Genomic DNA, 15,419 nt, shown 5'->3' on the forward strand with positions numbered 1-15,419 from the left:
GTATTCCTACATTATATTAGTGGACTTCAACTGCAGTTCATACAGCACTCTCACACTAGGTTAAATACGCGTTTGCATGTATGAGTCCATTGGAAATAGTTTGCGTCAGTGTACTGGCTGAATGATAGAATTCAATTCTGTTTTGGCCTAGATTGTAAGTGCAAAGCCCTTGAAATGCATGGCCTTTTGTGTCCATCTTCTGTCATCTTGTTTAGAGAAGAGCGAGAGAAAGTGAGTTGGTGTGGTCTGTAAATTGAACTTGCGTGTAATGGCAACCGATGATTTGTTTTCTCTTATTATCATTTAATGATTTATTGCTTAGCAATTTTTTTTGGGACAATGAATTAAATAGTAGTTGATAACTTATATCAACTCATTGCCATGGGACTCAGCTCACTTGGCTCAAGAGGTGCTGGATTTGATCTCTGTCTCTGCTTACAGTGGATATGAAATTTATCTCAAACGGATCGCACATTTTTTGCATTGCTTCACTCATTTTACCAGCTAATTTATACTTGCAGTGAACACAAAAATACTCTGAGCGTCGCTGTTCACCATCACATAAAACTCCAGCTGAACTATTCCACCCACCTCTTAAATATTCAGTCTCTGATGTTCATGACGGGGAGAAGGAGCTCTACACAAAATGGAGTAGTCTAGTCTTTGTTTTTCGCAGATACAGGATTTTTAAGACATATTGAGAGCGAATATTATTATTATAACGAATTATCCAGTATAGTGGCGATTAAAACTGTAAACATGGGATTGTGGATGATTTCAGTGTCGTCATCTGCTCTGCGGTTAGTGCTGTTTGTCTTCTTTTGGAGCGCCGTCTGCGGAGATCTCAGCTACACAGTTCCAGAGGAAACGAAGCGTCAGTACGTGATTGGAAATATTGCTAAAGATCTCGGAATCGCTGCTCAACGGTTATCAGCACGTAACGCTCGGATTAACACGGAGGACAGCAGCAAACGGTACGCTGACCTTAACCTGAATACTGGAGATCTGATCGTGGCGGAGACAATGGACAGAGAGATGCTTTGTGGCTCACGGATTAGTTGTGTCTTGAATTATGAGCTTGTTTTAGCAAATCCCCTTGAGGTTCACCGCATTTCTCTCAGTATTGAGGATGTTAATGACAACGCGCCAAAATTTCTCAACGAACGAATTACATTCGAAATCCGCGAGTCCGCTATTAAAGGGCGGCGCTTCCAATTGGATGAAGCTCATGACTCCGATATCGGGCAAAACGGAGTTAGTGGATATTCGCTCGAGAAAAACGATCATTTTGCTTTGTCTGTGCTCGATAACAGAAATGGGAGGAAATATGCTGAGCTTGTCTTGGAAAAAGAGCTCGATCGTGAACAACAGAAGGAGATTGACTTGATTCTGACTGCAGTTGATGGTGGGAATCCTCAGAGATCAGGAACTGCCACTATACACATCACTGTGCTGGATGCTAATGATAATGTTCCAGTGTTTAGTCAGTCTGTATATAAAGTGTCTTTGGCTGAAAACGCACCGTTGGGAGCTGAAGTAGTTACAGTGAGTGCAACAGATGCTGATGAGGGAGCGAATGGAGCAGTTTCATATGAATTTAGTCGCATTGCTGATAATGCAGCACAATTATTTACGATCGATAAAGTCACTGGACAGATAAAGGTGAGTGGAGATATTGATTATGAAGTGGAAAAATATTATGAGATTAAAGTGCAGGCCAAAGATGGTTCTGGCTTAGCATCCACGGCGAGTGTGATTGTCGATATCACTGATGTGAATGATAACGCTCCAAAGATCATTCTTACCTCTTTGAGCAATCCTATACCTGAGAATGCTGTTGTAGGCACTGAAGTGGCCATTATTAATGTTCAGGATAAAGACTCAGGAGATAATCGACAGATACGTTGCTCTATTCAGGAAAACTTTCCTTTCAAATTAAATCCATCCATTAAGAACTATTTCTCTTTGGTAACAACAAGCCCCCTGGATCGAGAGAAAGAAGCTGATTACAATATAACCATCACTGCTACTGATGGAGGCTCTCCACCATTATCCTCCTTTAAGACTATTCAAATATCTGTGTCAGATGTCAATGACAATCCACCAGTATTTGATGAACCATCTTATAGTGCTTATGTAGCTGAGAATAACAAACCCGGCACCTCTATCTGCTCTGTTACTGCCAGAGACCCAGACTGGAGGCAGAACGGCACAGTGCTGTATTCTCTGGTGTCCAGTGAGGTCAACGGTGTTCCAGTGTCCTCATTTTTATCCATCAATGCAGACACGGGGGTGATCCATGCTGTGAGGTCATTTGACTACGAGCAGTTCAGAAACTTCAAAGTCCAGGTTGTGGCCAGAGACAATGGCTCTCCTCCCCTCAGCAGCAACGCGACTGTGAGTGTGTTCATAACAGATGAGAATGATAACTCTCCACAGATATTATACCCTGCTCCAGAGGGGAAGTCTTTAATGACTGAGATGGTCCCTAAAGCTGCTCTGTCCGGCTCTCTGGTCTCCAAGGTGATCGCTGTGGATGCTGACTCTGGACAGAACGCGTGGCTGTCCTATCACATTGTAAAGTCCACCGATCCGGGACTTTTCAGCATCGGTCTCCATAGTGGAGAGATCAGGGCGCAGCGGGACATCAGAGAATCTGACAGCATGAAGCAGAACCTTGTTATCTCAGTGAAAGATAACGGACAGCCCCCTCTCTCTACAAGCTGCTCTGTCTATCTGCTTATTTCTGATAACCTGGCTGAAGTTCCAGAACTTAAAGACATGACTTATGAGGAGAGCAGCTCCAAACTGACCTCCTATTTGATCATCGCGCTTGTGTCCGTGTCCACCTTCTTTCTGACTTTCATTATCCTGATCCTGGCTGTGAGGTTTTGCCGCAGGAGGAAGCCCAGACTGTTGTTTGATGGAGCAGTGGCCATTCCCAGCGCGTACCTCCCTCCCAACTATGCAGAGGTTGAGGGAGCTGGAACTCTCCGCAGTTCTTACAATTATGACGCATATCTGACAACAGGATCCCACACCAGTGACTTCAAGTTCATCAGATCCTACAATGATAACACGCTTCCCTCAACTCATACACTTAAGAAGGGTCTAAATGATCCTTTTGACTGCGGTTCTCTCATTGGTAGTCCTTCAGGAGATTCAGAGGTAAGCATTTGCCTCTTATATGTATGCATTACTTATGTCTTAGAACCGTCAACAACGTTATTCTTTTTTACAGCTTTTCCTGTTTTTCAAATGGTTTGTAGTTTTTTTTTTCTTTTCACATATTGTTGCCTTGAATGGTTTTCTCTACCAAGGAGTAAGCGCGGCAAGTAATCCTTTTGCTCTTTTTGTAATACGTTATTTTTTTGCGCAGTATAATTTTTCTTCATATTTAACCTAAAATCATTTGTGTTTTAAGTATTTTTGATTCTATGTTTCAAATCCCATTTCTTTTATGACATATGAAGTCATGTCTAGTGTATTACCCTGCTGAGAACCATATCAAAATGGAAAATAATGCCCTGATATTGTGTGTGATATTGACCCTTTCGGATGGTGGGAGTTCATGATGATGCCTTTCATATGCATTTGTGCATACTGGTCAATTTCTTTCCATCATTTACCATGTAGTTTCAGTATTTGCAGCAGTTCATTTGTCTTTGGTTTGTTGGTTCATTGCTGAATAATGGGAGTGGTCTAATGTTAGCCTTTTTTTTCTAATTACATCTTCTATCTATTACTTCTTTTACCTAATTACTAAAAAAAAGGAATCTCTGTTTGAAAGTGTGATGGTATTTTTTTTTGGACTGTCTTGTTTTGTTAGGCCTACACAAGGAATGTTGCTGAGCAGTTTTTTGCAGTTTGCTTTTTTCTAGTTACAATGCCCTTATTTTTACTTATCATTATTTTTGTGTTTGAAGTATGCCACACTCTAATAGATACTGTCACAGTGTTTAATAGTAAAGGGGTGCCATGCTCCTTATTTTATAGTGAAAGGTTGGTCATCTTTTCTCTTCAGGTTCATCTGTATTGTGTAATCTGTGGTTGTATATAATTATATATATGTGTATATATATATATATATATATATATATATATATATATATATATATATATATATAATTAGGTAATTAGGTTACTCTTGAGAATATTAGGTCCTTCATCAACTGCATCAACTCTCTGTGGTGGCACATTGCATAAAGTGTGTGTGTGTGTGTGTGTGTGTGTGTGTGTGTGTGTGTGTGTGTGTGTTTGATGTATATACAAGGAACTGAATGCATTTGACCAAGTAATGTATGTCTTTACAAGTTTAGCTGCTCCTTGCATCAGGAATCTTATCCAGTAAATGGCTATCTGGGTGTTGACTCTCCTATAAGTTGTTTTGTTGGCTCTCTGCAGTCAGTTATACAGAATGATAGTTGGCCCAGACTAATGATGAATGAATAGCATTCATAATTGGTGCAAAACTACTGTTGATTTACTGCTATTTGTAATTGTTTCCAAGATTCAAATTATCAATACACTTTCTGCTATCAAAAAATGGGCTGTACATATTTCAGAGGACTGCTGCAAAGGCATATTTTATCAGTCTTACAGCATCTTGCAAGTTCTTGTTCTGTTCTAAACCATGTTGTTAATTTATTGCGGCATTTGTTACGCTATGCAATAATAATAATAATAATAATAATAATAATAATAATAATACTATTGCTACTAATAATAACAAACTTTATTTATATGGCATACAATGAAACTCAATGTGCTTCACAGAATGTTATAAAAAGTGATAAGAAATATATAAAATCCCACAAGAACACTAAAGCAACAAGAACATGATAGAATGAAAAATGAAAAACATAAGAGATAAACACCAATAGAAACAGCAACAACAGTACTACTACTACTACTACTACTAATAATAATAATAATAATAATAATAATAATAACATGTATAAGCTGCCTCACTACATATTTATTATTTATTTATAGACTTTTGGTACGTTTATCTAATCTGCAGTGCTAGATTTCAGAGAACAACCTGAGGCATATACAGACAACCTGTGTTATATATTGGTGCTGATCCATTTAATGTTGTAAAAATCAACAGCAGTACTTTAAAATCTATTCTAGATGAAGCTGGAAGCCAGTGTACAGACGCCATAATTGCTGGGACACATCATGTCTTGTGTGTTGCTTTTAATATTCTGGCTGCAGCATTCTGGAAAAGCTGTAGCTGATCAATCACATTTTGGCAAACCAGTAAACAGCAACTTACAATAGTTATATCATGCAAACTAACATATGTTTCTCAGATGAACGAGGGCAGATCAAGTAAAATTGTCAACATTTGCTTTAGAACTTCCTCTTTGCCAGTTTGTGGTTTGATCTCTGATTTTCTCATTATTTCATTTTCATTACTATTGATCCCAACAAGATGTATTTCTGTTATTTCTCTGTTAAGTATAAGGCGAGTTTCATTTGCCTGGCGTTGATGGTGAACATGCAGCCTGTCAGAGGGTTTAGGGTTTAAATTATGTTTCATTTTATCGTTCTTAAATTTTAAACCAAATTACGGTTGCTACACTCTCAGAAATAAAGGTAATAAACTTTCACTGGGTCAGGACCCCTCTTGTCACTGGGGTGGAACCCTCAAGGGTACATCTCAGTACCTTTAGTCAGGGAACATAACTGAACCATAATCCACTGAAATGATATGTTCTAAGTTGTACTGACTCCACACACCCCGTCTCGTCTCCAGGCTTTTTATTTTATTGTTCTGTTTAAAAACATTCGGTTATGAAAAGATTCAAATACACACAATTGGACCTTAAAACCACTGTTGTACCTTTGAGGGAACATTTACACTGTTTGTACTTGATGAACTAAAAATGTACCTGAACAAAACCTTTATTCCTAACGGTGAAGTTTGGTTAACATCTTGAGTAAAACTGAAATCACTGTGCAGCTTGATGACTGCAGTTAACCTAAAATACTCTGGGCGTCGCTGTTCACCATCACTTGAATCTACAGATGGACCTTTCCGCCCATCTCTTAAATATTCAGGGCTTTTTTTCTCCCTCCAGTCGTGTAGACAGCGTCTGCTTGGATGGAATAGTCACGTCTTTTTTTCGTGTGTATTGATTTTGAACGTGGTGAATTTTGAAAGTAATATTTCTGTCGAATCTTCGGACTCGCACTGACCCCGTCGAACTGCTATTTACTACAAATATGGATTGGAGGATGTTTGTATCCGCGCTTCTTTTGTTACCCCTTCTTTCCCTCTTTCGCACCGTCTGCGGAGATTTGAGCTATTCAGTTCCAGAAGAAACCAAACGCCAGTACGTGATTGGAAATATAGCCAAAGACCTTGGACTGGATGCTAAGAGATTATCTCTTCGCAAGACTCGTATAGATACAGAAGACAGCAGCAAACGCTACTGTGACGTTGATCTGACGACAGGTAATCTGGTTGTGACAGAAACAATAGACCGAGAGGAGATATGTGGCCCGAGGACGTCCTGCTCTTTAAAATACGAGCTCGTCTTACAGAACCCGCTGGAGGTGCATCGAATATCTCTGCAAATCCAGGACATAAACGACAACCCACCTCGATTTCCAAATGAGCGCATAAGCTTTGAGATCAGAGAGTCGGCTCACAAAGGCGAGCGCTTTCCTTTGGACGAAGCTCATGATTTGGATATAGGACGCAATGCTGTTCAAGGATATTCACTCGAGAAAAACGGTAATTTTGTATTGTCTGTTCACGAGAACGCCGACGGAGGAAAATACGCAGAGCTGGTGCTGGATAAAGAGCTGGACCGTGAACAACAGACAGACATTGATTTGATTCTTACCGCTACTGATGGAGGAAATCCACAGAGATCAGGAACTGCAGTTATCCATGTTACTGTTCTGGATGCGAATGATAATATTCCAGTGTTCAGTCAACCTGTATATAGAGTGAGTCTGGCTGAAAACACGCCTTTGGGCACTGAGGTGATTACAGTAAGCGCGACAGATGCAGACGAGGGAGCCAATGGTGACGTCACTTATGAGCTCAGTCGTGTATCTGAAAAGGCAGCGAAGTTATTTTCCATTGATAAGACAAATGGACAAATTAAGGTTAGTGGCGATATTGACTATGAAGAGGAAACCTACTATGAAATGAGAGTGCAGGCCAAAGACGGACCGGGCTTAGCATCCACTGCAAAAATTATCGTAGACATCACTGATGTAAATGATAACGCACCGAAAATCGTTCTGAAGTCTCTGAACGATCCTATTCCTGAGAACACAGTAGAAGGCACTGAGGTGGCCATTATTAATGTTCAGGATAAAGATTCAGGAGATAATCGACAGATTCGTTGCTCCATTCAGCAACACCTTCCTTTCAAGTTGACTTCATCAGTTAAGAACTATTTCTCTCTGATAACTACAAGTACACTGGATAGAGAAAAAGAAGCAGATTATAACATCACAATCACTGCAACTGATGGAGGATCTCCACCATTATCATCCTCCATGACTGTTCATCTGTCCGTGTCAGACGTAAATGATAACCCACCTGTATTTGAAGAGAAACTATACAGTGCATATCTAACTGAGAATAACAAACCAGGCACCTCTATCTGCTCTGTTACTGCCAGAGACCCAGACTGGAGGCAGAACGGCACAGTGCTGTATTCTCTGGTGTCCAGTGAGGTCAACGGTGTTCCAGTGTCCTCATTTTTATCCATCAATGCAGACACGGGGGTGATCCATGCTGTGAGGTCATTTGACTATGAGCAGTTCAGGAACTTCAAAGTCCAGGTTGTGGCCAGAGACAATGGCTCTCCTCCCCTCAGCAGCAACGCGACTGTGAGTGTGTTCATAACAGATGAGAATGATAACTCTCCACAGATATTATACCCTGCTCCAGAGGGGAAGTCTTTAATGACTGAGATGGTCCCTAAAGCTGCTCTGTCCGGCTCTCTGGTCTCCAAGGTGATCGCTGTGGATGCTGACTCTGGACAGAACGCGTGGCTGTCCTATCACATTGTAAAGTCCACCGATCCGGGACTTTTCAGCATCGGTCTCCATAGTGGAGAGATCAGGGCGCAGCGGGACATCAGTGAATCTGACAGCATGAAGCAGAACCTTGTTATCTCAGTGAAAGATAACGGACAGCCCCCTCTCTCTACAAGCTGCTCTGTCTATCTGCTTATTTCTGATAACCTGGCTGAAGTTCCAGAACTTAAAGACATGACTTATGAGGAGAGCAGCTCCAAACTGACCTCATATTTGATCATCGCGCTTGTGTCCGTGTCCACCTTCTTTCTGACTTTCATTATCCTGATCCTGGCTGTGAGGTTTTGCCGCAGGAGGAAGCCCAGACTGTTGTTTGATGGAGCAGTGGCCATTCCCAGCGCGTACCTCCCTCCCAACTATGCAGAGGTTGAGGGAGCTGGAACTCTCCGCAGTTCTTACAATTATGACGCATATCTGACAACAGGATCCCACACCAGTGACTTCAAGTTCATCAGATCCTACACTGACAACACTCTTCCTGCTGGTGGTACTCTGAAACTGAGCCAAAACAATCCTTTTGGGGAGAGTATGAGCGCGCTAAACAGTGCAGTAGATGACGAGGTAAGAAATTACGGATTTATATCTCCTACGTCATCGGTTATAAAGTTATTCATGGGCCAAAAGTTTAAAATAGAATGATAAAATTCGCAAGCAAAATATTACCAGTTGAACTGTCCAAAATATTGTTGCTAATACAAATAGAGTTAAAACGTTTTATATTATTTCTCATTTTGTTCATTCTAATATAAATTTATTACTCATTTTGTCAATTTAGATTTGAATCTTCTTGCTGATTTTTGCTAATATATATATATATATATATATATAATATATATATATATATATATATATATAATATATTTTCTCCTGATTTTTATTATTATTATTATTATTATTATTATTATTAACAGGGGGTGGGTCTGCACTTTTTATCGGTCAGCTGATGAGGAATGACTGGTCTTGATCAGCAAAGTCAGCAAATGGAAAGAAAGAAAGAAAGAAAGAAAGAAAGAAAGAAAGAAAGAAAGAAAGAAAGAATAGACTGGCAAAATGGGTTTATATCAAATTTTTACATCTCATTTATATCAAATTGTGAAAATGAGCATTAATCTTATATAAAACTGATTTAACTCTCTAACGCTTATTATATGTATTTGCCCCTATATTTCGGACATTTTGATAAATAGTATTTAACTTGAGGAGAGAATTTTGCTTTTGCTACAAATTTAACTCCACTTTATGAGCACATCAAACACGGGCGATGTCATCCGTTTTAAAAAGTTGACAAGTTACTTTTAATCGGTTCTTTTCAAACGTTTCTCCTTTTATTTATGAATTTATTTAGAAGTCGTGCAACAGTTGAGAAATATGCTCTCTCTCTCTCTCTCTCTCTCTCTCTCTCTCTCTTCTGTCACATAATTTACATTTTCAACTACAATTTTGCGTCATTATGAATTTTAATCGAAAAGTGGCTCATGTTTCTTCCCCCTCATGCTATGTTTTTATATTTAACAAAATTACATTGGCATTTTAATTGTGGTCTTTTGTGTCACTGCTATCTACCTGGTGCAGTTGATGCGTTTATTCTACGTATTTTAATCATGTTCTTATTTTCCACCGTAAATAACGTCTATGGAATTTTGTGTTTTTGTCAACAGTTTTTGGCAATACATGTGAAAATGTCAAGCAAACATAATGCATCACTTTTCAGTGATGAGAGTAGTTGTTTTGAAGGCTCTTATTTTGATTGTTTTGGTATCTCTTTATATATATATATATATATATATATATATAATATATATATATATATATATATATATATGTGTGTATATATATATATATATATATATATATATGGAGTAGTTAGAAGTGTGTATTTTTCAGCTTTGATATTTTTCAGCACCACGTGTGTGGACAGCGCTCAGTAGCCCATTGCTAGTCTGGTGATTTTAAGGCCATAGAAACTATTCATTTGCATTAGTCTCTGTTGTTGTTGGGTGAACATTTATCATTTCCAGAGCTATGATGCATAACATCTATAAGCAGTAAGATAAAGGACAGCCTTCTTGCTCTACACTACCCTTGAAAACACGCTTCTGAAATGGTTCTTTAATAAATGAAATGGTTAAAACCATGACAACTTCTATATACAACCATTTGCACGCTTAAATGTTTCTTTGCATGGTGAAATAGTTTTTCAAATTGATGGTGAATGTATTGTATATAGAGGCGGCACGGTGGCGCAGTGGGTAGTGCTGTTGCCTCACAGCGAGAATGGCTTGGGTTCGATTCCCAGCTGGGCGACCAGGGTCGTTTCTGTGTGGAGTTTGTATGTTCTCCCCGTGTCTGCGTGGGTTGCCTTCGGGTTCTCCGGTTTCCTCCCACAGTCCAAAAACATGCCGTTAAGCTAGTTGGACACGCTAAATTGCCCCTAGGTGTGAATGTGTATGTATGACCTGTCCAGGGTGTATCCTGCCTTCTGCCCAATGACAGTTGGGATAGGCTGCAGCACCCCACCGCGACCCAGAAGGATAAGCGGTTTAGATGATGTATGTATCTACATAGAACATTTTTGGAAATGGTTCTATTTAGCACCAAAAAGGTTCTGCTGTTTTTACAAGCTTGACATCGTAATGATAGATGAAACTTTTTGATGTTATATGGAACCATATACAACACATTCTCCATCAATCCAAAGATCCATGAAAAAAAAAAAATAAATAAATAAAAAAAAAAAATAAATAAATAAATCAGCATACGTGGTTCTGAATGCAACCATTGCTTTTACTAAAGAACCTGTGAAGAACCATCTTTTTAAATTCTGTACTTGTTCTTTGTATCTATTTCTGATTGGTTTCCTTATATCCCAAAGCTCACAGGCACCGCTTATAATAAGGTTTGCAAAATAACATAGTATTTAACTACTGTGTTTTAAGACGTTTCTCCTTCTCACTTCGTATACAAGATAATACGCCGTGTTTACTAAGTTAAAGACATATTACTGAAACTGCAGTACTCGCAACTGACTCAGGGTGTCGCTCTTCACCAGCAGGTGAATATTTCGAAAGCCCTCCCCGCCTTTCTTTTAATATTACATCAGATTGCTCTGCCAGCAAAACAGTGACGGCCACAGAATCCACATTATCGGACATATCTTCTCAGTATCTCACATTTGGACATTGGTTGGTTAAATAAGCGGCGACAATGAGGATTAACTGCGCTCGTATTGAATATGGAGCCTTTTCATGTGTATCAGCGATGTTCTTCGCCCTCCTCCTCTGTCTGCGCACCGCCTGCGGGGATTTGAGCTACACAGTCGAAGAGGAAAAGAAGGATCGGTATGTGATTGGAAACATAGCTAAAGATCTCGGGCTTACTCCTCAAATGCTGTCAACACGAAAGGCTCGGATTGATACAGAGGAAAGCAGCAAACGCTATGTTGATGTTGATTTACGTGGTGGAGATTTGGTTGTAGCAAAGACAATAGACAGAGAGAAGCTTTGTGGCTCGAGGCTGAACTGCATCCTGAATTATGAGCTCGTCTTAGAAAATCCCCTCGAAATGCATCGCATATCTCTGAAAATTGAGGATGTTAATGACAACGCGCCAAAGTTTCTTAATGACCGTATTACCTTCGAAATTCGCGAGTCCGCTATTAAAGGGCAACGTTTCCGTTTGGATGAAGCTCATGACTCTGATATCGGGCAAAATGGAGTTAATGACTACTCGCTCGAGAAGAACGACCATTTCATTTTATCTGTACAGGGAAGCACAGAGAAAGGGAAATATGCTGAACTTGTATTGGATGAAGAGCTCGATCGTGAACAACAGAAGGAGATTGACTTGATTCTGACTGCAGTTGATGGTGGGAATCCTCAGAGATCAGGAACTGCCACTATACACATCACTGTGCTGGATGCTAATGATAATGTTCCAGTGTTTAGTCAGTCTGTATATAAAGTCTCTTTGGCTGAGAACGCACCGCTGGGAGCTGAAGTAGTGACAGTGAGTGCAACAGATGCTGATGAAGGAGCGAATGGAGCAGTTTCATATGAATGTAGTCGCATTGCTGATAATGCAGCACAATTATTTACAATTGATAAGGTCACTGGACGGATCAAGGTAAGCGGAGATATTGATTATGAAGAGGAAAAATATTATGAGATTAAAGTGCAGGCCAAAGATGGTTCTGGCTTGGCATCCACTGCAAGTGTGATTATAGATGTCACTGATGTAAATGATAACGCTCCTAAAATCATCCTCAAATCTCTAACCAATCCTATACCTGAGAATGCTGTTGTAGGCACTGAAGTGGCCATTATTAATGTTCAGGATAAAGACTCAGGAGATAATCGACAGATACGTTGCTCCATTCAGCAACATACCCCTTTCCAACTGAAGCCATCCATTAAGAACTATTTCTCTGTTGTAACTACAAGCTCCCTTGATAGAGAAAAAGAAACTGATTACAATATAACCATCACTGCTACTGATGGAGGCTCCCCACCATTATCCTCCTTTAAGACTATTCATATATTTATTTCCGACGTCAATGACAATTCCCCTGTATTTGAAGAGCAACAATACAGTGCATATCTAACTGAGAATAACAAACCAGGCACCTCTATCTGCTGTGTTACTGCGAGAGACCCAGACTGGAGGCAGAACGGCACAGTGCTGTATTCTCTGGTGTCCAGTGAGGTCAACGGTGTTCCAGTGTCCTCATTCTTATCCATCAATGCAGACACGGGGGTGATCCATGCTGTGAGGTCATTTGACTATGAGCAGTTCAGAAACTTCAAAGTCCAGGTTGTGGCCAGAGACAATGGCTCTCCTCCCCTCAGCAGCAACGCGACTGTGAGTGTGTTCATAACAGATGAGAATGATAACTCTCCACAGATATTATACCCTGCTCCAGAGGGGAAGTCTTTAATGACTGAGATGGTCCCTAAAGCTGCTCTGTCCGGCTCTCTGGTCTCCAAGGTGATCGCTGTGGATGCTGACTCTGGACAGAACGCGTGGCTGTCCTACCACATTGTAAAGTCCACTGATCCGGGACTTTTCAGCATCGGTCTCCATAGTGGAGAGATCAGGGCGCAGCGGGACATCAGTGAATCTGACAGCATGAAGCAGAACCTTGTTATCTCAGTGAAAGATAACGGACAGCCCCCTCTCTCTACAAGCTGCTCTGTCTATCTGCTTATTTCTGATAACCTGGCTGAAGTTCCAGAACTTAAAGACATGACTTATGAGGAGAGCAGCTCCAAACTGACCTCATATTTGATCATCGCGCTTGTGTCCGTGTCCACCTTCTTTCTGACTTTCATTATCCTGATCCTGGCTGTGAGGTTTTGCCGCAGGAGGAAGCCCAGACTGTTGTTTGATGGAGCAGTGGCCATTCCCAGCGCGTACCTCCCTCCCAACTATGCAGAGGTTGAGGGAGCTGGAACTCTCCGCAGTTCTTACAATTATGACGCATATCTGACAACAGGATCCCACACCAGTGACTTCAAGTTCATCAGATCCTACACTGACAACACACTTCCTGCTGGTGGTTCTCTGAAACTGAGCCAAAATGACCCTTTTGGGCCAAGTGAGATAATGCTTAATGATAACGGAGATAGAGATGAGGTAAGCAGGGCTCTGTTTATCCCCTATTATAGTTAATATTGTGTTTTGTCGCTTCATAACGATATAATGAGCTAAGTTTTGAGGTTTTCTGTTACTGCAAGTTGTTTCTTGTTTCCTATTTTATTAGGTTTTAGTGCATTCTAATGCTTTCACTAGCTTATATTGATATGGGCTAACAGAGTTGTTGGGTTGACAAGGAGTTGACAGTGACATTTGTTCAAACTTTCATCTTGGCTGGTCCTGTTTACCAAGTATTCCTGAGTTATATCATATTGTAATTGCATCATTTGGCATTTAAGTGTCTTTTTTCGCATAGTGTTCTATGAGAAAATTATGCTATAAAATGATCCATGAACCACTTAACAGGCACAGTTACAGTGGAATTCCAATGATTTTTACAAAACATAATTAAAATTTGAAGGAGTACACAAAGTAATTTAGAATGGTGAGATGGGAAAATGATCTGCACTAGAGACATCTTGCAAGTCAGAATTATTCACAGTGGTAGTTGTGGGAACTAGAGGAGTTGAATGCCTCTAAATTCTCTCTAACACACATATGCTGCCTGATGCCTGGAACACTGTTTAATGATAATTTTGGAATAAGGAATTTTTTCTTTTTTCAGATTTAACTTTTTTTTTCTATTATTAACATTGCATATACAAAACACAAATACATCCCCTAGTGATTTTAGATAGTACATAAAATGCCTATGTTTTTGAATTATAGATATTGCTACCCTTGGTTCCCCTCACAACTACTGGAAAGAAATTAAAATCAAGAAGTTTCTCTACAATTAACCATTTCACATCAAACCACTCTGAATGATTTTTATTGATTTTTAGTCATTGAACTATGCAGATATTTTGGAACACTGTTGGAATACCCTTTTAGGTAGATTTCTGTACTGGACAGCGATAACTGTTTTGGAAAACTCAGCGGAGATGTGGCTTTGAATAATAATAGTCATAATCTCATTAGAAATTCACCAATGACAGCGCTTTAATAGTGACGTTTTAATACTAGTGCGTGGTAGTACTATCAGTTAAACTGAAGTTAAAGCATGATAGAGAAAGAGTACATATTTTTACCTTTTCATAACCTAATGTTTTAAAAGAGAGCAATAAAATAAAACGATGATGACAAGACAGAGTGTGCGGAGTCAATACAACATAAAATTTAAGTACAGTGGATTATGGTACAGTCATATTCCCTGAGTAAAGGTACTGAATATGTAGCCTTGAGGGGTCCATCCCAGTGACAGGAGGGGAACCACCTTAGTAACTTCAGTTATTATTATTATTATTATTATTATTATTATATTTTTTATTTATTTATTTATTTATTTATTTATTTATTTAATTATTTATGAGAGAGAGAGTACAGAACCTTTTTGAAATTGGTTTATACGGCACCAGAAATAGTTCTTCTATTGTTACAAGCCTACCATTTTCACAACAGCAAAATCCTTTGCGGTGCTATATAGAAACATTTTCAACACATTCTCCATCAATCTGAAGAACCATTTCACGATGTAAATACAAATTTAAGTATGCATTTTGTGTGTGTGTGTGTGTGTGTGAGTGTGTGTGTGTGTGTGTGTGTTCATAGTTTTATACCACTGTATTTACAAAAGAATATTTGAAGAATCGTCCTTTTTGAGAGTGTAGGCTTCTAAATACGCAGTCAGAAGCCGTAAAAGAACATTCTTCTCA

General features: G+C 39.5%; 2 protein-coding genes across 8 annotated transcripts in view; both read left to right on the forward strand.

Moving 5' to 3' along the window:
* Window positions 1-15,419, forward strand: part of LOC118824489 (protocadherin gamma-C5-like) — a 216,995-nt gene that overhangs the window by 24,396 nt on the left and 177,180 nt on the right. Inside the window, exon 1 of one of the 7 annotated variants that reach the window (XM_036594709.1) lies at window positions 563-3,168. The exons of 5 other annotated variants lie outside the window; for them this stretch is intronic. In XM_036594709.1, coding sequence (XP_036450602.1) covers window positions 760-3,168 — 2,409 coding nt within the window. In that variant the 5' untranslated portion in view covers window positions 563-759. Of the gene's footprint in view, window positions 1-562; window positions 3,169-6,108; window positions 8,635-15,419 lie in introns of those variants that run through there. One more of the 7 variants, XM_036594702.1, reaches the window with a different exon arrangement.
* LOC118824474 (protocadherin beta-16-like) lies at window positions 11,200-13,740 on the forward strand. The gene has a single exon (XM_036594646.1). It carries the CDS (start codon window positions 11,278-11,280, stop codon window positions 13,738-13,740), a length of 2,463 nt encoding a protein of 820 aa, XP_036450539.1. The 5' UTR covers window positions 11,200-11,277.

This window comes from Colossoma macropomum, unplaced genomic scaffold (assembly GCF_904425465.1).
Source record: "Colossoma macropomum unplaced genomic scaffold, Colossoma_macropomum, whole genome shotgun sequence".
Classification (NCBI taxonomy): domain Eukaryota; kingdom Metazoa; phylum Chordata; class Actinopteri; order Characiformes; family Serrasalmidae; genus Colossoma; species Colossoma macropomum.